We start from the raw sequence: 24,306 nt of genomic DNA on the forward strand, positions 1-24,306 counted from the left end.
AGATCAGGTGGTTTAGATAATCAAAAAGTTTTGTGAGACACCAAGAGCTAGGGCAAAGTTGAATGAGAAGGTCCATCACCTACATAAGGCCACTTCTTCAAGACTGGGAGAGGTAGCTGTTTTGCCTCATAGAAACAAACCCAAAGAGTCAGGCAAAATGAGGAAACAGAGAAATAGGTGCCAAATGAAAGACAAAACCTCAGAAAAAGCCCTTGATGATATGGTGGTAAGTAATATAACTGATAAAGTATTCAAAGTAATGGCTATAAAGATGTTCACTGAACTCATGAAGGGAATGGATGAACACAGTGAGAACTGTAATAAAGATATAGAAAACATAAGAAAGTACCAAGTAGAGGTCACAGAGCTGAAGAATTACAATGACTGACTGAAAAAATACACAGGAGGGATTCAACAGCCGCCTGGAAGAGGTGGAACAGGTCAGTAGCTGGAAGACAAAGCAATGAAAATCAGAGCAGCAAAAAGAAAAAAAAATTAATGAAGATAACTCAAGGGATACATGGGACAACATCAAGTGGAATAAATTTGCATTATAGGAGCCCCAAAGGAAGAAAGAGAGAAAAAGAGGCAGAAAACTTATTTGAAGAGTAATAGCTGAAAATTTCCCTAACTAGGGGAAGGAAACAGACATCCATGGCCAGGAAGCCCAGAGTTCCAACTAAGTTGAACTTAAAGAAATCATGAAAAAATAGGAAATCCGAACAGACTAATTACTAATAAGGATGTTGACTCAGTAATCAAAAACCTGCCAACAAAATTATAGGCCCAGAGGCTTTACTGGCAAATTCTACCAAACATTGAAAGAAGAGTTAGTACCTATTCTTCTCAAACTCTTCTACAAAGTTGAAGAGAAGGTAACACTTCCAAACTCATTCTATAAGAACAGACTGACCCTGATACCAAAGCCAGACAAAGACACCACAAGAAAAGAGAATTACAGGCCAATATCCCTGATGAGCATAGATGAAAAAATCCTCAGTAAAACAGCAAACTGAATTCACAGTACAGTAAAAGGATCATACACCATGATCAAGTGGGATTTACTCAAGGGATGTGAGGATAGTTCAACGTCCACATCAATCAACATAATACATCACATTAACAAAATGAAAGATAAAAATCTTATGAGCATCACAACAGATGCATAAAAAGCATTTGACAAAGTTCAACATCCATTTATGATTAAAAACTCTCCAATGTGGAATGGACACAGGGAATGTACCTCAATAAAGACCATATATGATAAACCCACAGCTAATATCATACTTAACAGGAAGGTTTTTCTTAGGCAAGATGAAGAAATAAAAGGCCTCCAAATTGGAAAGGAAGAAGTAAAACTGTCAGTATTTACACATCACATGCTATTATTAATATAGAAAATCCTGAGGATTCCACCAAAACACTGTTAGAACTAATACACAAATTCAGTAAAGTTTCATGATACGAATAATATACAGAAATTGGTTGCATTTTTATACACTAGTAATGAACTATCAGAGAAATTAAGAAAACAATCCCATTTAAAATTGCATCAAAAAAAGAATAAAATACCTAGGAATAAATTTAATCAGAGGTGAAAGATCAGTACACTGAAAGCTATAAAACATTGTTGAAAGAAATGAAGAAGATGCAAATACATGAAAAGATATTTTGTGCTCATAGACTGGAAGAATTAATATTGTTAAAATGTCCATACTATTCAAAGCCATCTACAAATTCAATGCGATAGCTATCAAAATTCCAATGGCATGTTTCACAGATATAGAACAAAGAATTTTAAAATTTATATGAAACGACTAAAGACCCTGAGTAGCCAAACAATCTTGAGAAAAAGAACAAAGATGGAAATATCATGATCTGTGATTTTAAACTATACTGCAAAGCTATAGTAATAGTGGTACTGGCATAAAAATAGACACACAGATCAACAGAACAGAGAGCTCAGAAATAAACCCACGCATATACAGTCAATTAACTTACGATAAAGGAGCCAGGAATACACAATGGGGAAAGGACAATCTCTTCAATAAAAGGTGTTGGGAAAACTGGACAGCCGCATGCAGAAGAAGGTAACTGTACCACTACTTTACACCATGCACAAAAATTAACCCAAAACGGATTGAAGACTTGAAGGTAAGACCTGAAACCATAAAACTCCTAGAAGAAAACATAAGTGGTAAGCTCCCTGACATTGGTTTTAGCAATGTTTTTATGGATTAGACACCAAAAGCAAGGGAAACTAATGGAAAAATAAACAAATGGGACTATATCAAACTAAAACGCTTCTGCACAGTGAAGGAAACCATCAACAAAATTAAAAGGCAACTTACTGAATGGGAGAAGATATTTGTAAGTCACATATCTGATAAGGGGTTAATATTAAAAAATAACTACAACTCAATAACAAAAAAACCCCGATAATCGTCCAGGCAAAGGATCTGAATACACATTTTCCAAAGAAGATATACAGATAGCTGACAAGCACATGAAAAAATGCTCAACATCATTAATTGACAGAGAAATGCAAATCGAAACCATTACAAGATAGCACCTCACACCTGTCAGAATGGCTGTTATCAAAAAGATGAGAAATAACAAGTTTTGATAAGGACGTGGAGAAAAAGGAACCCTCATGCACTATTGGTGGGAAGGCAAACAAGTGGCCACTTGAAAAACAGCATGGAGGATCCTCAAAAAATTAAAAATAGAACCACCATGTGATCCAGCAATCTCACTACTGGGTATCTATCTGAAGAAAATGAAAAGACTAATTCGAATAGATATATGCACCCTTATGCTCATTGCAGCAATATTTATAATAGCCAGGGTATGGAAACAACCCACATCTCTATCAGTGGCTAAATGGATAAAGAAGATATGGCACGTATGTATACACACACATGCAACGGAATACTACTTAGCCCTAACAAAAATATAATCTTGCCATTCACGTGCACATGGGTAGATCTCGAGAGTAGTAAGCTAAGTGAAATAAGTCAGAGAGAGCCAAATACTGCGTTCTTTTGTTTATTATGAGATATCTAAAAAAACAAAACGAAATCCAGACTCCTAGATACAGAGAACAGATTGGTGGTTGGCAGAGGGAGGGGGAGTTGCTGGGGGGGCAGTGGGAGAGATGAGCAAAGGGGATCAAGAAGTACAAACTTTCAATTATAAAATAAATCATGGGGATGTAATGCATAGCATGGGGAGCGTAGTCAAGAATATTGTGTAACTTTGTATGGTGACAGATGGTAACTAGACTTATTGTGGTGATCATTCCCCAGTATATACAAATGCTGAATCACCTGAAACTAATATAATATTGTATATCACTTATACCTGAATAAAAAAAAACACGAACATAGTAAAAAATGACCTCAGACCCAGAATTGAAACTGTATGAATCGGAGAACACAGGGCATCACTGGACATTCTAAAGAGATTATTGGAATGGTAGAGAGATACATTTTTGGTGATAGCTATTTGAGCAAAGGGAAGCAAAATTTCCTCCTGATTAAACTGCTCAATAAAAGGATGTATTCTTGGTAATCTCTGGCAAATGAGGGATTTTAACTGTGGAGATGCAGAAAGAAAATATGAAAAAAGATGACGTGGGGGAAAAGAAGGACTAGACTTTGGCAGTGAATTTGTGTGGGGAACTTGTAAAATACAGAACACTGTCTTGTCTGTTTCTCAAAGATCTCAAATCTGTTTGCACGAGATGAGATGGATGAAATCACCCAAGGTCTAATATCGGTGATGAAAAAGGAGCTGCCTCGCCACCCTCCTACCTTTGATAATCTGTATGAGTATTTTATTTCAAGATCAAGGAAGAACTTGCATGTTGTTCTCTGCTTTTCTCCAGTATGTTGTTATTTTATATATACGTGGGAGGAGTCACTTATTGAAATGTACTTAATAGTTTACCTTCTCTGGTGAGATGGTTTGCTCAGAAACTAACATTTGTCACACTGAATTGCAATTAACACTTTACTACCACCAATCTCCACTGGAGGAATCTCATACTGAAGTGTAATAATTTAAAATATTTTATTAGAAATTATTGCATAGCCTACAACTTCCATTAATTGCCTAGAGATACAGATTGCTTGAATTGTAAGGGATTTGGTGATGTAATCTTGTCCAGCTCTTCCTCTAATACAGACATACCATCTAGAATATCCCTGATGTAGGTTTGAATTTCCCTAGCTCACTGTATGATCCAGTAAAGTAGCTATTAGACATGTATGGACATTTAAATTTTGATTGGTTAAAATGAAGTAAAAATAAGAATTCAATTCTTCAGTCTCATTAGCTCCATTTCAAGTGCTCAGTAACTACGTATGGCTTGTGGCCACCATACTGGACGGCACAGATATAGAACTTTTCCACAATTAAGGTTGTATCGGGCAGCTCTGCTCTGCAGGTCTCACTAACTTACAAGCCGACCTGCTTAATTTTTAGGTAGTCTAATTCCCAGAGAGGTCTTCTATGGGATGAATTAAATTTAGTCTTTCTGTTTTTTTTCCGCCTGTGATTCTGTTTCGGCTTATAAAATGAATCTGATCCCTCCCTGCCCCCCATACTGCTCCTCAGATATTTAGAGGAAGATTTTGCAGATTCCTGAAGTTGTTTCCTTTGTAGTCCAAACACCTCCCACCCCTTCTGCTGTTCTCACTTGTCCTCATGTTCAGACCATCCTGGTAATCTCTCTCTAGCAGAGTTCTAGTGTCACTTTCCTCCTAAAGGTAGCTTTTAGAATCCAACCCAATAATGCAGATGCTGTCTTAGGGCAGGGAAGAGTGTGGAAATACTTCCTCCCTTCATCTGAACATTTCATTGATACATTAGTGCAGCCCAAGGTTTTTTTTTTTTTTTTTAATTGTGATGTCACACCAGTGGCCCAGAATGTGTAAGCCTCTCTCGAGCCGATTTATTATAATCCCTCTGTGTGTCTGATGCTTTCTGACTTTGCTGTCAACAGGTTGGTGAGAAGTTCCGTGCCCGTTCTTTGAAATTTCCTGGCTTGATATCAGGTTGCACCATGGACTGGTTTAGTCGCTGGCCAAAGGAGGCTTTGATTGCTGTGGCCTCCTATTTCCTTTCAGGCTATAGTATTGTCTGCTCCAGTGACACCAAAAGACAGGTCGTAGAAACAATGGGCCTCTTCCATGACATGGTTTCCGAGAGCTGTGAAAATTATTTCCAACGGTGAGTGGCTTTCCCTAAGTGTCGTGGCTGCAGAACCACAGAGTTCTCTCCAGGAGGAATTCCGTGCAGCAGCCAGATCGATGGAGCACAAACTCCCAGCTGCACTTAGATTTTTTTCTTGCTTTGATTTTCTAGTGATTATGTATTGAAATAATGATAAATCAATGAGACTTTAAAATTAACTAGTGTCCATACTTAAGTACCTCTTTCCCTCCAGGCCTCAAAGGAACAGATGCTTAATGAATCACTTTATTTCATTTGCTTAATTTTTTTTTGAAAATGACTTAACTAATTCATTATAAACTGTTTAAAATTAGTTTCTTATTCAAATGCATTGTTTATTTTGATTAAAGAAGTATGCTGTTTTAAAGTTTCACCATTGCCTTATGTTAAGGGACATTTAAGTTTTGTATTTGCATTTCTTAGTCTTGACAATGTTTTCACGCCAAATAATTTTTAATTGACTATAGGAGAGTCCATTGGCTAAAGCAGCAATGGGTTCACATGTGAAAGCTGTTGTCAACAGTTCAAAAATACAACTTCTTCCCCTCCCAAAGCATGATAGTCGCTGTGTACATTTGACAGATGGGGATAAAGGTGGACCAACATGATCTTTGGGCTTCTGGGGGCACTGCACCTGCCAGAAAGAATTTTCCACCCAGAGAGTCTGGGTAACACTTTCATGGGTTTTCCAGGGGGTTCCTATCTCACAAAAGGATGTTTATCCTGGACGCTTTTCTTTACTTAAAACTATCCCTGGGAACCGCCCTCCCCCCATAGCTCTAGTTCACCTTCCAGATCCTCTGGGTGGATCCATGTGTATTCTTACGCTTAGCAAGATTTTCCTTACGCTTAACTTGAACCCCTTCTGTCACTGTCATCTGTGGAAAGGTTTACCTTCTTACAGCTACAAAAACCTGTGTCTTTATTTTTGAAAAATTGGTGTATTTTCCAAAATTTTCATATTCTTTTGGGTTGGAGAAGTTTATTCTGAATGTGATATTTGTCAAATGCTTAAGTGCTAGTCACGTATATGTCCGAGTCCTTAAAAAAATTTTTTAATGTTAAAAATCTTCAGAACTCCAAACGTGAAAAATTAATTAAATATTAGGGATACATGGTCAAATGTGTATATATATATATATATATATATGTATGTATATATATGTATATAATACATGTGTATATATGTATATATATGTGTATATATGTGTATATATATAAATATATATGTATTTATATTTATATATTTATATATTATTTTTTATTGTATTTATATATTATATAATATATACTATATTGTATAATATTTATATATATTTATATAATACATATATTATATGTATTATATATACATATATACATATATACATATACATATATATATTATATATATATAAATTAATTAAATATTAGGGATATATGGTCAAATATATATATATATGTGTGTGTGTGTATATATATATATATATATATATATATATATATATATATATATTCCCCCCCCCCCAAAATGCTGGCAGGTGTAGCACAGTGATTTTTTTCTTAGTTTTCCAGATGAGGAAACAGAAGCCCAGAGTGGGGTAAGGGTCGAGTCTAAGACCCCTCAAAGGTCAAAGCACCAGATATTTAGTGTTCTTTCCACCTCACCTCTAGGGAAACAATTCACAGTTCCTGCCCTCCTGACAGTGAATCACCCTTCAGAATCCCACTGATTCCACAGTGGGAAGAGCCTCTGTAGGATGCTTTCTAGGAATATATCAGAAATGATAGAGCTGAAGATCATTTTTACATTCTACTTTCAGGTACCGCCGAAGAGCACATGTGACTCCCAAGTCTTATCTCTCATTTATAAATGGTTATAAGAACATTTATACTGAAAAGGTGAAACATATCAATGAACAAGCTGAACGTATGAATATTGGTAAGCAGAATGGAATCTTTTATTTATTTATTTATCAAAAGATTTTATTTATTTATTTGAAAGAGAGAGAGAGATAGCGAGAGAGAACACAAGCTGGGAAGAAAGGGAGAAGCAGAGAAGGGAGGGAGAATCAGGGAGGACAGGGAGAAGTAGACTCCACCCTGAGCAGGGAACCCCACGTGGGACTCAATCCCCAGACCCGAAGATCACGACCTGAGCCAAAGGCAGCCACTTAACCGACTGAGCCACCCAGGTGCCCAGAGAATGGAATCTTTCAGGGTCTTTTTGATAGGAATCCATATCCGATGCATATTGTGTTTGATAGGAATCCACACTGGTGGATATTGTGTTTGAAAGCAAAATACTGACTTTACTGTTAATAGATTATTTTGAGGGATGCTGTTAGGGTTTTCTACCTGTTAAGAAGCTGCCAGGCAGGGGTGCCTGGGTGGCTCAGTTGGTTAAGCATCTGCCTTTGGATCAGGTCATGATCTTGGGGTCCTGGGATAGAGCCCCATGTTGGGCTTTGTGCTTAGTGGGACTGTTTCTCCCTCTCCCTCTGCCCCTCCCCCTGCTTGTGCATATGTGCTCTCTCTCTCAAATAAATAAATAAAATCTTTAAAAAGAGAAGAAGAAGAAGAAGCTGCTTCCGAGAAGAAGACGTAGTCTTTTTTTCTCTCTTGAATCATTTTCTCCCTGCCCATTCACCTCTGGGTCCAGGCTGTTGGGCCAGGAATCCCCATAGTCACTGAGATGCTACCTGCAGGTGGAGAAAAGCCAGCTCTTGGGAACTGACCATGATTTCAGTTTTTGGTTTCATTATAATCAATTTGCCTTGACTTGGATAAACTTTACCATGTTAATGCTTCTCAAATTTCTAACAAAGGAAAAGGAAAAATAAATAAATCAAAACAAAAAGAGATAGTTTACCTGAACAATGGATTTCTATGTGCAGTACATGTAATATAAGCAGAAAAAGTATGAACTGGAACGAATTATATGTCCGAAAGCATTATGGCCCAAACAGTCCAACAAGAAGTGAGAAAACTTCCCCCCGCACTTCTTCTGCAAAAAAATGTGATCCATGTCATAACTGAACTCCAAGGTCTGTGCAGTTATAGTGATGGAAACACTGGAAGAAACCGTCCTCTGTCTTTCTCACGGCTCACCTTCTTGTAGCTTTCCATGATACGCCATGATCAGTGGTGGGCTGGAACTACTTGTACTGGCTCTAGAGTTGATCGTTAATTCGTAGGAATTTTATGATCTGGTTATTAAGCACATCCTTAATTAAAAATTAAATCCTATAAATTCACAATTAAATAAATTATATTTGAAAAAGACAAAAACAGGGGCGCCTGGGTGGCTCAGTTGTTTAAGCATCTGCCTTGAGCTTAGGTAATGATCCTGGGGTCCTGAGATCCAGCCCCGCATCGGGCTCTCTGCTCATCAGGGAGTCTGCTTCTCCCTCTCCCTCCGTGAATCTCTCTCAAATAAATAAATAAAATCTTAAAAAAAAAAAAGAAAGGAAAAAGCCTAGAATACTGAAAATTCATCACATCTTAGTTATTTTTACTCTATTTTACTGCTATTAATGTTCTTGAGGTTATTTATTTCTATTCTATCACTATGGTAGACATATAATGGTGTGCTGCTGGGAGGCTCTTGGTAACTTCAAATCAGCCATGGTGGGAGTATTGACACTATGGAAATCGGAAAACATACAGATGAGTGCTCCCCCTTCCCCCCGCAAGAGACTCCGATGTTAAGCAGTCCCCAACACACCACTGTCAAGAACTCAGTTGGAATGTGAGACAATCCAGTTAACTGGCTCTTGTGCTCTATGACACTGAAAGTCACAGAGCCACTTGCACAGGTGGTAGCAGCTGTTTTCATTTTCATAGCAAAGAGAACCACACGACTGTGACTATATTCTCTGTTCGTTTGTCACAGCTGCAGTGTGATTCAAAGTAAAAAAAATGATATGTACATCATTAAAAATGATGTTTGCAAAGCCAAGGAGACATTTCCTACGTTAATCTTGCTCAGTATGGCCTTGTGACCTTCCCTGAAGTGTGGCTAGATGGTGTTCTTCACCCCACTGCCTTAACTCTCAAAGATATGGTCAGTGTAGCCGCTTCTCATATATATGTGTTTGTCCATAAATAATGATCTCGTGTTCCTTATAATCCTGGTACAGTTCCTTATGAGTAGTAAATACTGAGCAAATCTTCGATGAAGGGATGTTCAGATACTAAGCAAACGTGTACGTGTGTGTATTTGTAAAGGTCTTGATAAGCTTATGGAGGCGAGCGAGTCTGTGGCTAAGCTGTCTCAGGATCTCGCAGTGAAGGAAAAGGAGCTGGCGGTGGCTTCGGTAAAAGCAGACGAAGTGAGTTGGCATTTACTGTATCACTAGTGGCAAGGACTATTATTCCACATTTTAAAAAGCATTGTTTAAAAATGCTATAAAAGATAATGTATAAACCCATGGACTATTTCTAGTAAGATAATGTTTACGAAGACTATTAGGTATTTTTGTTGAACTTATACCAAGACATACCTAAATTATTATATCCTCTACCTGGTCTGGGACTATTCTTTCTTCTCTGGGTCTGTCTTTTGTTCTCTCTCATATATGAAATGTTTGCCTCCTCTAAGTCATGTTTGGTCTTCTATTTAAGGTCCCTGCATGCTCTGAGTTTCTAGGATGGCCCAAGTCTGATTGGGAGCTTGTGTCAAGGACGGAAAAAACTAAGAAGAATTGTTGGGGGAGTTAAAAACAAAACAAAACAAAACAAAAAACTCCTCCTCCCACGTTGATAGGGATATATGTATGCTGCTCCTTGATCTGTGTCCCTGCCGGTTTGTGGCTGGCTTCAGCTTCCGCTCACTGAGTTGGCTAAGAGTGGATACTTAGATCTCAACCCTTAGCCAGTTACTGAAATGAGAGAGATAGCATAGGAGAGGGTCTTAGCATAGTCCTGCCGTATGGTAGGCACTCCGAAAACACGACCTATTTTATTTTCATTACATGGGCATTGATATGGTTTCTGACCTTATTCCATTACATATACTTGAACTGTGTCACTTTTCTGGAAATTACATAGAGTGGAAATACCATTTTCCTGAAAGCTTAAAGTGTTTGTTTATATATTCTGTATATATAAATATATGTGTATTTATTTATATATTTGTGAGCCTCCGGAAAGCTTAGGACATAGAAGATTTCAAAGAACTGCTTAAAGGAGTTACTTTAATACACCTTAAAACATAGACTAGGGAATATATGTAAAATATACATAGAGAATAAATTTACTCTTATTTGTGTTTTCCCTTATAGCGAATAAGTATTCTCTCACTGCTCAGATCTGTAAATTTTGCTCAAGAGGCACCTATTTGCCCTCATGTGTTCCCTCATTTCAACAGGTACTGGCAGAAGTCACGGTAAGTGCGCAGGCTTCAGCCAAAGTGAAAAACGAAGTGCAGGAGGTGAAAGACAAAGCCCAAAAAATTGTGGATGAAATCGACAGTGAGAAAGTAAAAGCTGAGACCAAGCTGGAGGCGGCCAAACCCGCCCTTGAAGAAGCGGAGGCAGCCCTGAATGTGAGCATGCGCCGTTACCCTTGTCAGCACCAGCCCGCAGCCCGCTCCGTGGGTCGTGGCGCGAAATTCATCGCGCAACTTCTAGAATCTGAAAACTGAACGGAATTCTAATGGGATTGATAACCTCTGAGTCTGAAGACAAATGTTTCCGTTGATTCGATATTCTAAGTTCTAATTTTTTTAAGTCTTCAGTTCTTATAATTTACTAGTTTCATTCCATAAATCCGCCTTCCGTGAGAGCTGAGAAATAACGCGTGGGATTCATGGCCCGAACAATAGCACTAGGGATGCAGAGTATAAATAGAGAGCCTCCCCAGTTCCTCCAAAGCATCCGCTCCAGATTACATTATGTGTCCTTTAAAAATCTCGCGGTTTCTGGGGGCCCTTAAGATAAGGTCTGCAGCTAGGCATTCACAGCCGACAGGCAACCTACAGTTGGCTCTAGTGACCACCACTCCTTAAATAGATGATCTGGAGTAAATTGCTTCACTTTTTTGGATCTCTGTGGGGATTTTAATTCCTCATTAATCCTTGAAGGATCAATGTAAGCGTTAAAAGTAATGAATACAGTTTGCTGGGCACAGAGACAATACTCAGTAGATATCAGTACTGCTGTTGCAACTGTGAACTGGGCTACTGTCTACCCCGTGAGCCCTTCTGTCATTCTGTCTCTATACACAGTATGGTCCGTCCATGCAGAAACACCCATAGGTTTCTGGAAGAACCACGGCCTGTTTAAATGTGTCTCTCCCTCTGCCAGGAATGCTTTCTCTAACCTTCATTGCCTAATAAGAGTCATTCTCCAGGGCCAGGCTTGTCCCTTCCAGGAAGGTTTTGGCTCTTCTGGCTCTCCATTGTGTTTCCTGTCACCCCTCTGCCTCTAGCATGATGACAATTCTAGTTTAGGGTAATTGTACTTTCTTTTTCTTCCTTGGAAAATTATGAGGACAGGGCTATTTTCCTTTATTTTTTTTCTTTCTTTTTTTTTTTTTCTTAATGGGAGGATGCCTGTATTTGTTGAATGACTAGATTTATGATAATCATTTAATACAATTGTGACAATAATCAGGACACATTCTCCACCCCCACTCCTTTTACGAGTCTTACAATAATATACAAGAAAGAGAAATCACTGAACAAATGAGTCTTAGGGGATTTTATTGATCATGTTATGTTCCAATCATCCTTGCCTTGAATATCAGCTAACATCTTATTTCAAACCCAGCTCACAGATAGAAACTTCGAAAAATATTTTTCTGAGCCATATGTTATAATAACTTCTCTTTTCTCCTTTGAATTTCTCCCCCTTCCATAGATAGGGCAGCCCTCAAAACAAACACTGAAGGTGAGGGTTCTGATATTCAGAGCCCTGCTCTTCTTTTCATACCCCATGTAGAGTATGTGCTTTGAAGATACAAGTTTCCTGAATGTTACCCATCAATGAGGCCTGTTGCCTACAGAGACTTAGGGTGGTGGGCAATGAATGGTAGTGATACTCTACAGCAATTAGTTGAGGGCAACAGGAGAAAAGAGAATAAGAACAAATAGAAATCCCCAGACAACAATGAGAGAATCATTGTGCAAAAATCTTGGAATACAAACCCTTAAGGAGATAATGTCAGGGGATGGGGAGAAAATACATTATAAAGTTTTCTACTTTCATTGTTTAAAAGCATTAGATTTCCATGTGATTATTAATACTACTCAACAAAAAATACATTGATTCCTAATCCCAAATACAGACTATCAAACCAAATGATATCGCCACAGTCAGGAAACTTGCAAAGCCCCCGCATCTTATTATGAGAATCATGGACTGTGTCCTGTTACTATTTCAAAAGAAAATTGACCCAGTCACTATGGATCCAGAAAAACCTTGCTGCAAGCCTTCCTGGGGAGAGTCATTAAAAGTAAGTAAAAATCTTCGCAAGTCCTAAAAGATGCACCAGATGTCCCCGGCCCAGGACCTTCAGTATAGACCACACAGGCTGGCAGGCAGTCATTGGTAATTGTGTACTGAAGAGTTTTTCTTAGATTGCATTTCCCAAAGTGTAAGNAGGGAAAGATTTTAAAGCCAAATGGTTTATTTTTGTAAAAAGTGTCTGAAACCAGAGACTGGTATTGGCACACTCTTTTTAAAAATTTTTTAAAGATTTTATTTATTTATTTGACAGAAGGAGAGAGCACAAGCAGGGGGTAGTGGCAGAGGGAGACAGAAAAGCAGGCTCCCCACTGAGCAGGGAGCCTGACATGGGGCTCAATCCTAGGACCCTGGGATCATGACCTGAGCCGAAGGCAGACGCTTAACCGACTGAACCACCCAGGTACCCCTTGGCACACTGTTGATGTCACCCCAGCCCAGTCTCCAAAAGGGAGCTTGCGTGGTTGGTGGCATTCAGATGCACGCACTGGACAGGAAACTTACATATCTTTTCTTCTTTACTCTTTATAGTAACAGGAAGACAATTTGCAACTTATAGATTTAGGTTGACTACTGTCATAGTCTTGATTTGTATGTTTGAGAGTGTATCAATTGTTACTTCTTTGAAAAAAATTCAATTATTTAGAATTATTTATTCAATTTAGAATTATTCGGGAAGAAAGTATTTATTTTCTCCCAGAACTTACAGGTTGTAATGCTATTTTTCAGTTGATGAGTGCAACAGGGTTCCTGTGGAGCCTTCAGCAGTTCCCCAAGGATACTATAAATGAAGAGACTGTTGAGTTGCTGCAGCCGTATTTTAACATGGATGATTATTCTTTGGAAAATGCCAAAAAAGTCTGTGGGAATGTGGCTGGTCTGCTGTCTTGGACCCTTGCTATGGCAACATTTTATGGTATCAATAGAGAAGTGTTGCCTCTGAAGGTAAGAGTTTCCCTCCTTCTCCTAGGAAATCAAGGTTTAATAAAATCCATCACCAGTATTACTGCTATGAAAAGACAGAGCATAATTTTGACTAAATTTTTTATTTTCTTCATATCCTCTCACATTTCTCATTTCCTTTACACCTGTTTAGTGTTTCTTGGCATGGGGGACAAGAAATCAAAATCAACTTGTTAACTTAAACAGAAAATGAATTCATTGCCAGTAATAATTAAGCTGTCATAAAAGAAAACTTGCCATTTCTTTAAAGTTTAAAGAGATTAGGTTTGGAGGTAGAACTTGATTACTGTATTCCAAACAAAGTTTATAAAAATTAAGCTCAACACCCAGAAATGTTTTAAATTTGAAAGATAGGGAAGAAAACCTTATATGCATCTAAGAAATGATCAAACAAAATAAAGGTTGCAGAACAGAAATCAGGATGGCACAGACTTCCTGCAGCCCTAAATATTAGAATGCAGTGGGAAAATATGTGCAGAGTATTGAGGAAATTGTTGTGGTCCAAGAATGCAATAACTGGCCAAGCTGCCCTTCACGTATAAGGGAACAAAAAGACATCCTTAAGGATGCGATTTAAGTAGGTACGCGCATGCGCACCGTTTATGCTGCGTCCGACTGTTCGTCAGGTCTGAGTGAGTAGCATGACATTCGCAGGAGTGCAAAGGATTCATAAAATACACCACCCAGCCGCACGCTACCCTCCTGCCTCCCCCTACCCCCCCATAAAGCTAAAAGAATTGAAAGTGGCCGCTCTGTGGGGTGGAAAATGATGAGCAGGTGGGCGGGGGGGGGGGGTGCCGGTTGTCATAATAAACCCTATAGAAATGGCTGCCTTCTAAAACTCTGCGCGTAGGTAACTCGGAGAAAAATAGAAAATATGTTAAAAATAAGAAAGTTTTAAAAAAGGGAAATGATGAGAAAATGTAGGAATCCACTCAAACCAAAAGATACCAAGGGGTATAGAATTTAAGAAAAAAGGCAGTCAGAAGAACAGAGTTAATTTTTACTAAAAATTATGATCCACAGTGAGACTTGATTGTAATAATCCTTTTTGTAATAAATAAAATATTATCAAATTACAAAAAGCAAAATGCATTACTATTTTAAGTGCAAATTAACAAAAATAATATTGTAATTTGAGATTGTGGAGAAGGTTGGTTTTATGGGTGTGTGACCTGTTCACACAGGACCCCTAGTTTAGAAGGGTCCATGCTTGGCTTAATGGTCTGCTGTCACCCTCTTGAAGTTCTTAATAATTTTTTAATAATGGACTCCACATTTTTAGTTTTGTACTGAGCCCTGGAAATTATGTAATTAGTCTTTAGCAGGCATAAACTAATAATTATATAGAGATTTCACAATATCATTTTTAAGGTTGAATAGCTGCATTGAACTTTCTTGAATATGAACAAAGAATATGAAATTACTTCTAGTGACTGAGAAACATTTACAAAAATTGATCATATTCAACGATAAAAGAAGATCTTTATTCAGTTCCCCAAAGCAGAAATTGCTGAGGCTTCATTCTCTGATTAGAAGCAATAAAATTAGAAAGTTTGCATTAAAAAAAAAAAACAACCCAATAATTTCTTTTTCAGAAATGATGACAAAAATTAGTTACCAAAGTTTTGTGATGTGGCCCAATGGCACTTTCTTAGCTCTTAAATTAAATTAAACATTCCAGTACATACTCACTTATAAATACACACAAAACTTAAGGAAAGTGGAATAGAGCTAATAAAAATAACATTAAAAATTAGAGAAAAATAGCAGAATTGAAGAATTGTTGCTTTGCAAAAACAAAATATAAAAGATATGTTCTTGGAAAATATAATCAAGAAGAAAATATGTATAATCACAGATGTGTGGATTTAAATAGTTAGAAAGCAAATTTTAAAGTTACATGTAAATACATTAGAAAATTTAAATTTAATAATAATATTAATATTAATTAAATTAATATTTCCTGCAAAAAAGGGCTAACTTTAAAGTAAATATTGAGAAAGAAAAAGAATTATCAAAAAACTTCTACTCCAGAAGGCTTTAGGGCTCCTTTGCTTTACCGATTCTTTTAGATTTCTAAGAAACAGATAATGTTTAAGTCCATGCACTAGGACTTAGAAAAAGATGAAAAACCTACCATTACAGTAATTTCACTTCAAAAAATCTTTATGAAGGGAACAACCCAAAATGTTTGCATGCCCAATAGCTTTATTTATAATAATTTAAAATGGGGGAGGTGTCTAAACGTAGGGCAAAAGTTAGGGTAAATTATGATACAGCCAAATAGTGTGATATTATGCAGCCATATTACTAATGTTCACGAAAAAGTGTTTAAGGACATGTTTAAGGGAGATGATTACACTATATTAAGTGAAAAAGAAAAAAAAAACTGGAAGATGCCAGTTATCACCCTCTTAACACAATACTCAGACTATCTCTGGGTGGAATCACAGGTAATTTCTGTTATCCTTTCTATGCATTGCTGCATTCCCCCCATGTTTTCTATATTGCACATTAATAATTAGAAGAAAAAAGAGAGGGGTGCCTGGGAGGCTCCGTCCGTTAAGTGTCTGACTCTTGATCTCAGTTCAGGTCTTGATCTCAGGGTCGTGAGATAGAGCCCTGCACTGGGCTCCACACCGGTCGTTGGAGCCAACTTAAAAAAAGGAAAAAGATAAAAAAGGAAAAAGAAAAAGAAAAAGAAAAAAATAGAACTTTAATGAAATATCTCCAACACTCTTTGCTTCCCCAGCTGAACATGCTTAAGCCTCTAAATGCCATCTTGGGCAAAAATTGTGTAATTTGTGTTATTATTTACCAATTAAAACCAAAAGTATTTTGCAGACCTACTACAACACCATGCGATGACCTCTTCTTCCTTTTTAAGGCAAACCTGGCCAAGCAGGAGGGCCGTCTGGCAGTTGCTAATGCTGAGTTGGGGAAGGCACAGGCGCTGCTTGATGAGAAACAAGGCGAGCTGGATAAAGTACAAGCAAAATTTGACGCAGCCATGAATGAGAAAATGGTGAGAAGAAATCTACAAAATTGCAGAAACGAGGTGTTAAAATTGTCCACAAGTGTGTGTTGTATTTAGAAATTAGATCGATGACAAAAAAAAAAATTTACCTGACTGTCCTTCACTGTTTGGGATCACTGTTCGTCCGATCCCTGTTGGGAATTTTTGACACTCTGAGGTCTTTTTGTGTGTGTTTTTAATAATCATGTTTGGTAAGTAAGCTGGGATGTCCTACCCAAAGGGTCCTGATTTGGGGGTTTGAAAAACTGGGTTTGAGATCCAGTGCAAGCGCTTACTCATTAGGCAGTTGGAGGCAAGTGATGGAGCTTCATCTGTCCAGTGGGGATCCGTATACAACCTCGTGTGATAGGTTGTAAGCAGTGGTAGTCTGGTAACAATAGGATCTGGGGGGAGGGACCCAGGGTGAAGGAAAAAAAAAAAAAGCTGTGATTTGCACTGTTGTCTGATTTCTGTGGTGTAGGTCCTCCCACCACTGTCCGTTCTGAGCTACCAGCGTGCCGACCCTGAACACAGACTTGGAAGCATGCGCAGCAGGGCGCTATCGTATGCCGTGTGCTTCTGTATGTGGCACTGTCACACACCGTACACTGCCATACACCACACTGCCGCCACAGTGGGCTTAACCTCAAGCCCACAGATGATTCAAAAATGTAGTGAATGATAGGAGGTGATGAGTTCTGATCATCTCTCACCTTTGCTCTTAATGTGGTTTCTGTAATTGTAAGTTTATGCAATTTAATTTTTAATAATGTCTGTGTTCAACACCAGCCCCGCGAGTCTTCTAAATGTGTGACGATTGGCTCTGGTGAGTTGATACAAGCTGGCTGCAGCACATCACTGTCGCGTAGAATTTTTCTGGGGAAAAAAAATCGCTTTGTAAACTTCCAAGAACTCAGCATTATTAAGTTCAAGAACTAAAATGGTATATTTTATTGATTTGATTCTGTTTTGAAAACATGGACTAGAAATACTATATTAATTTATGTGATTCGGATTCTCCTTCACAGAATCTCTGTCCTTGAAATTTTGTAAGGTAAAATAACTATATTATGACTCAGTTACCAGAATTTAATAGGTAAAGTTTCACTCACGTTGCTTCTTTTAGACTATATTTAGTTTGCAAATTAAGAAATTCCTCGCTGTATATTTATGTGTGAATGCAATGGATGTTTGATTTAAGCACTTGGAAAAGTTCTTTGAGATATTCGCCCTTTATGCATGTAGGATTTGCTAAATGATGCGGATATGTGCCGGAAAAAGATGCAGGCAGCTTCTACCCTCATCGATGGGCTGAGTGGGGAAAAGGTCCGATGGACTCAGCAAAGCAAAGAGTTCAAAGCTCAGATTAATAGGTATAAATTTTGGCCTCTGTTATAATTGCTTTCCTTCTTAGTCATCACCCCAAACACCACCTCTTTGTGACATTAATGAAAATAAAATACACCCCCCGGGTGAAGGGCTTTGCTCCTTCGTTTCCATATATCCATTTCTGGATCTTACAGCTGAGGCTACCCACTCTCAGTAAAACGGAGAGGGATTACAAGGTTGTGAAACATTTTCAATCTCAAATTTGTTTCAGCAAAGTAGGTTTTCAGTACAAGAGTGTTTCTTTTGTTGTTGTTGTTGTTGCTTTTTTTAATTTTTGATTTTGTTTGAGGGGGGCAGGCGCAGAGGGAGAGGGAGAAAGAGAATCTTAAGCAGGCCCATCACGAGCCTGATATCATGAGCTGAGCCAAAATCAAGAGTCGGATGCTTAACCGACTGACCACCCAGGCGCCCCAATATCAGCGCTTCTGTTATTGTCTGGATTTGCCAGAACCCTCTAGATACTTTCTCCAGTTCTATACTCTTCAGCTCAGTGACTGTGAACACGTGCATCAGTGCTTTGCTCTAACTGCAAGGGTGACTTGTGGTGGTGTCTATTGGTGTCCTCAGAAAACTGGAAGAGAGCCAAATCAGCGAGGAGTCAAGAATAGCAAGGAGTGGGAGGAGGAGGGGAGAGCCGGAGGGAGAGAAGAAAATATTTATCAGGACTGAGTCTGAACAGGACCAGGGCATGGCAGGGGAAAAGGATGCTTTCCTTCCTAGGAGCGAAGTCTCTGGACGTGCAGGCTTCAAGGAAGCAGTCTCTCTCTTGCTCCTTGGCCTACCCCAAATATGGCCCCTCCTACCACCATTTGGGTTTTGGGGGCTCCCTTCTGCATGGTCTCTCTGTGTCTGGTTACCAAGAGTTAAGCAGGGATCAGAGAAGGATTTGGCCTGGTAAGAAAACAAAGCTGCCCTGTGGCCTTTCAGACTCATTAATGGGAGAACGTGAATGTGTTCGGTGACTCACGTTGTCTCATTTCCCCACAGACTTGTAGGGGATATTCTGCTGTGCACTGGATTCCTTTCCTACCTTGGTCCTTTCAATCAGATATTTAGGAACTATTTGCTTAAAGATCAATGGGAGATAGAGCTGAGAGCTCGGAAGATTCCTTTCACGGAAAACCTGAATCTTATTTTGATGTTGGTGGATCCGCCAACAGTGAGTATTACTTTCTTCATAGTATTATTTGAATTTCAGCCTTACTACAAAATCACGGTGCACCTATTTTTTTCTTTTTTCATAATTGAAAAGATTGTTTTGAACACTTAAGAATTAACTAGAAAGAAACCTTTATTTTTGATATAAAAGATCCTTTGAGTTTTAAGAAATCTTGCTTTCAAATTAATATTGCACTGCTGTGAACTAAAAGATGGGGGTGCCTCGCTGGCTCAGTTAGTGGGACGTGCATCTCTTGATCTCAGGGTTGTGAGTTCAAGCCCCACACTGGGGGTAGAACGCACATAAGAAAATAAAATCTTAAAAAAAAAAAATAAAAGAGCATTCATGAATTATAGGCTTGCTAATGCTGAGCTCTTCTTTTAACTTTCCATTATTTGCAACACTCCTATTAAGTCACTCTCTTTCAAACACTTTAGGAGATTACAGGCATTTAGCTAGGCCATAAGTACTGGTATTAATCTTCTTTTATTCGTGAGCCATCTTTCCGTAGTGTCCAAGAGCAGAGTACAACAGTATGTTCTGTTATCACTGAGTGATGGTGCGCCCACGACACTAACTTTCCTTGCTGGGAATTTGACGCTGCTGTCAATTTTCAGTGTATCTTGCAGAGCTCCTATGGCATGAAATGCTTTCCAGGCAATTTGTATTCATGAGCAGCTTTCAGATGTGTAAATATGTTCCCTGGTGGCTGTTTCCTTTGGGAAGCCATGTTATTAGTTTTGTGTTATCTATATTTAAAAGTTAAAAAATTAATCTTTTCCAATTCAAACAATGTTCAACTGGTTGTTTACAGGGACTAGATAATGTATTAAAGATGGGGTGGACACTGATGAGGCAAAGTGGGCCACGATATTCCTTATTAATTATAGCTTTTGGAGGCTGCTGAGACAATTTATTGAAGGTGGAGGCTGGTGGATTCATTGGATTTCAGGTGATTTTATTGACTACCTGGAGGCAGGCTGGCAATTCTCTCATAATTAGGGAGGATTTTTTTTTAAGTTTATTCATTTATTTATTTTTTTAATGTTTTTTTATTCTGTTAGTCACTATACAGAACATCCCCGGTTTCCGATGTAAAGTTCGATGATTCATTAGTTGCATATAACACCCAGTGCACCATGCAATACGTGCCCTCCTTACTACCCATCACCGGTCTATCCCATTCCCCCAACCCCCTCCCCTCTGAGGCCCTCAGTTTGTTTCTCAGAGTCCATAGTCTCTCATGTTTCATTCCCCCTTCTGATTACCCCCCCTTTCTTTATCCCTTTCTTCCCCTACCAATCTTCCTAGTTCTTATGTTCCATAAATGAGAGAAATCATATGATAATTGTCTTTCTCTGCTTGACTTATTTCACTTAACATTATTTCCTCCAGTGCCGTCCATGTTGCAGCAAATGTTGAGAATTTGTTCTTTCTGATAGCTGAGTAATATTCCATTGTATATATGGACCACAACTTCTTAATCCAGTCATCTGTTGAAGGGCATCTCGGCTCCTTCCACGATTTAGCTATTGTGGACAATGCTGCTATGAACATTGGTGTGCATATGGCCCTTCTCTTCACTACGTCTGTATCTTTGGGGTAAACACCCAGTAGTGCAATGGCTGGGTCATAGGGTAGCTCAATTTTTAACTTTTTAAGGGACCTCCACACTGTTTTCCAGAGTGGCTGTACCAACTTGCATTCCCACCAACAATGTAGGAGGGATCCCCTCCAACAATTGTTGTTTCCTGCCTTGTCAATTTTTGCCATTCTAACTGGCATAAGGTGGTATCTCAATGTGGTTTTGATTTGAATTTCCCTGATGGCTAATGATTTTGAACATTTTTTTCATGTGTCTGTTAGCCATTTGTCTGTCTTCATTGGAAAAGTGTCTGTTCATATCTTCTGCCCATTTTTTGATTTGTTTATTTGTTTCTCGTGTATCGAGTTTGAGAAGTTCTTTGTAGATCTTAGATACCAGTCTTTTATCCGCAGTGTCATTTGCAAATATCTTCTCCCATTCCGTGGGCTGCCTCTTAGTTTTTTTGACTGTTTCCTTGGCTGTGCAGAAGCTTTTTATCTTGATGAAGTCCCATAAGTTCATATTATCTTTTGTTTCTCTTGCCTTTGGAGATGTGTCATGAAAAAGTTTGCTTTGGCCGATGTCGTAGAGGTTGCTGCCTATGTTCTCCTCTAGAATTTTGATGGATTCCTGTCTCACATCAAGGTCTTTCATCCATTTGGAGTTTATCTTTGTGTATGGTGTGAGAGAGTGGTCAAGTCTCATTCTTTTGCATGTAGCTGTCCAGTTTTCCCCGCACCATTTATTGAAGAGACTGTCTTTTTTCCACCGGATGTTTTTTCCTGCTTTATCAAAGATTAGTTGCCCAAAGAGCCGAGGGTCCATTTCTGGGTTCTCTATTCTGTTCCATTGGTCTATGTGTCTGTTTTTGTGCCAGTACCATGCTGTCTTTGTGATCACAGCTTTGTAGTACAGCTCGAAATCCGGCATTGTGATGCCCCCAGCTTTGTTTTTCCTTTTCAACAGTTTCTTGGCGATTCGGTGCCTTTATTTTTAAGTGATCTCTACCAAATGTGGGTCTCAAGCTCATGACCCCAAGATCAAGAGTTGCATGCATTTCCGACTGAGGCAGCCAGATGCCCCAGGAAATACATTTTTTTTAATGTCATTGATGAGCACCTGCCAATATAATATCTTACCTCTCCTAATTTCTCTGCCTATGGCTATGCAAATCCTGCCCTCCAAGTAAACAGAGCCAAAGGGCAGGAAAGGGAGGCTTCAGGGGTTTAACCCTTGGTGCTTATCTTTCCAGACATGTCAGTGTATTCGTTTCCACTAACTCTGCCTAGTCTGGATCCCACCACTCACCCAGTCTTACTGTATTTTAAGCCCCTATGTTCTCTGAATGTTCAGCAACCATGCTTCAAAAATCCACAGATTTTACAATATTCCCTCATAAGTTTGAAAATATAACATGAAACGCTAAACCCTAATCTTGGGTTATTAAAAGATTTATTAGATTATAAATTTATTTTTTTAGGTGAATGTTATTTGGTTCACATTTACAAGTTTGTTTGTTTTCTAGGTACCCATTGCTTAGTCTCAATGGAAAAAAAAAATATATCCCAGTATTAAGTTCTTTTAATATTGTGGCACTTTTAATTACTATGAAAGCATTCTTGTTCTCCTCTGACTGGCCATATCTATTTCTTGTTACTTAGATTGGGGAGTGGGGACTGCAGGGATTACCAGGAGATGACCTCTCAATTCAGAATGGCATCATTGTGACGAAGGCCACCAGATACCCACTCCTCATAGACCCCCAGACTCAAGGCAAAACTTGGATTAAATCAAAGGAAAGAGAAAATGACTTGCAAGTAAGTACCGTTTGGTGTATGGGAAAGCATTCTTAAAATCATGAAATTTCCCCCAAATTTCAGTTGATTCTGCCAGTCATAAAGCTTTCATATCAGTGATAATTGTTAATTTATACCCTTGAGTTTTGTAACAGTGGTTTGGGGCAAGGGCTCGGATTATTTTCTCTCTTTTGCGTTCTCTCGTGGTGCACTCTCCTGTCTGTCCCTTTCCCTGGCTCTGTTGCCTTTGCCAATCAATGTTGGATGTGGTTTTTCTTCTTGGGTTTAGGCTTATAGGAAAGCAGCAAAAATAGAACTCACGACACCTCGGTTTAAGGCTATTTGCTCCAACCTCGCTCAGGCCCATGGTACCTCATGGCATCATCGAGTCCAGTTTTAGAGTTGGGGTCATGGCAATAAGGTGTTAATTTTATTATTTATGTATGTATGTATGTATGTATGTATGTATGTAGAGAGGGAGGGGTGGAGGGGCAGAGGGTGAGGGAGACAGAGAATATCTTAAGCAGGTGCTACGTCCAGCACAGAGCCTGACTCGGGGCTCAATCTTACCACCCCGAGATCATGACCGGAGCTGAAATCAAGAGCTGGCTGCTTACCTGACTGAGCCACCGAGATGCCATAATAAGGTGTTAATTTTAAGGTAGAGGTAGGCAAAGGCAGGATTCCAGCATCTCGGATTTGCCGTCGATACTTCAACCACGAATACAGGCTGTCCCATTTCCCAGGCGGTGTTCTCAGTGCTCTGAGTCTCCTGGCTGCCTATTTTTGCTTATGCTGTTCTCCTGACCAGGATGTCTTTCTTTACCCTACTGCCCACTGCGTTTACATCCCAGATAAATATCTTGAGTGTTCTTCAAAGCCACATCCGATAGTACCTTCACCAAGACTTCCCTGTGTCCTCAGTTTAATACAGTCTGTCCTGAATGCTCCTAATGTCTTGTTTGGATTTATAATATGGACTTAGAGTCCGTCTTCAATTACCGTTCATTGCACATTTGTCTTTTGTCTTTACTGTATCATAAACTTCTTGCTGGCAAATTTTATGGTTTTATACAATTTTCTACACTGCTTTTTCTACAGAGTAGGCATTCTGACATTTATTGAATTTCAATGAATTCATCAAAGTGTGCCATCATTACAAGGAAAAAAAAACCAACAGAAAAATCATGCGATCACCCTGATAAATGCAGAAAAAGCACCTGGTAAAATTCAGCACCCATTCGTGATAAAGCCTCCAGCAAATTAAGAACAGGAGGGCTTGGGGCGCCTGGGTGGCGCAGTCGTTAAGTGTCTGCCTTCGGCTCAGGGCGTGATCCCGGGGTTCTGGGATCGAGCCCCACATCAGGCTTCTCTGCTGGGAGCCTGCTTCTTCCTCTCCCACTCCCCCTGCTTGTGTTCCCTCTCTCGCTGGCTGTCTCTCTCTGTCAAATAAATAAATAAAATCTTTAAAAAAAAAAGAATAGGAGGGCTCTTCCTTAATCAGATCAAGAGCATTTACCAAAAGCCTACAACAAACACCACTTACGGGCATAATATTGAAAGATTTCCTTCTGAGATGAGGCCTCCCTGACGTGTGGACGCTGCCTGACACTAAGGGACACCCCTGAGGTACTCCCAGCTCACTGATAGTGACGCACCAGTCTGCTGGCTTAGAAAACCCAGAGAAATCCCAGAAAGAGAGTGTCAGC

At 39.0% G+C, this 24,306-nt stretch overlaps 1 protein-coding gene across 1 annotated transcript in view; it reads left to right on the plus strand.

Annotated features, from left to right (window-relative positions):
- The window catches only part of DNAH8 (dynein axonemal heavy chain 8), a 224,806-nt gene that overhangs the window by 84,955 nt on the left and 115,545 nt on the right, over nt 1–24,306 (plus strand). Inside the window, exons 29-39 of the mRNA XM_040645126.1 lie at nt 3,724–3,888; nt 5,009–5,235; nt 7,041–7,159; nt 9,448–9,551; nt 10,589–10,765; nt 12,508–12,675; nt 13,416–13,631; nt 16,540–16,677; nt 17,914–18,041; nt 19,045–19,216; nt 22,463–22,618. Of these exons, the coding sequence (XP_040501060.1) occupies nt 3,724–3,888; nt 5,009–5,235; nt 7,041–7,159; nt 9,448–9,551; nt 10,589–10,765; nt 12,508–12,675; nt 13,416–13,631; nt 16,540–16,677; nt 17,914–18,041; nt 19,045–19,216; nt 22,463–22,618 (1,770 nt within the window). The remainder of the gene's footprint in view (nt 1–3,723; nt 3,889–5,008; nt 5,236–7,040; nt 7,160–9,447; nt 9,552–10,588; nt 10,766–12,507; nt 12,676–13,415; nt 13,632–16,539; nt 16,678–17,913; nt 18,042–19,044; nt 19,217–22,462; nt 22,619–24,306) is intronic.

The sequence above is a fragment of the Ursus maritimus genome, unplaced genomic scaffold, assembly GCF_017311325.1.
Source record: "Ursus maritimus isolate PB19 unplaced genomic scaffold, ASM1731132v1 scaffold_30, whole genome shotgun sequence".
Taxonomy (NCBI): Eukaryota; Metazoa; Chordata; class Mammalia; order Carnivora; family Ursidae; genus Ursus; species Ursus maritimus.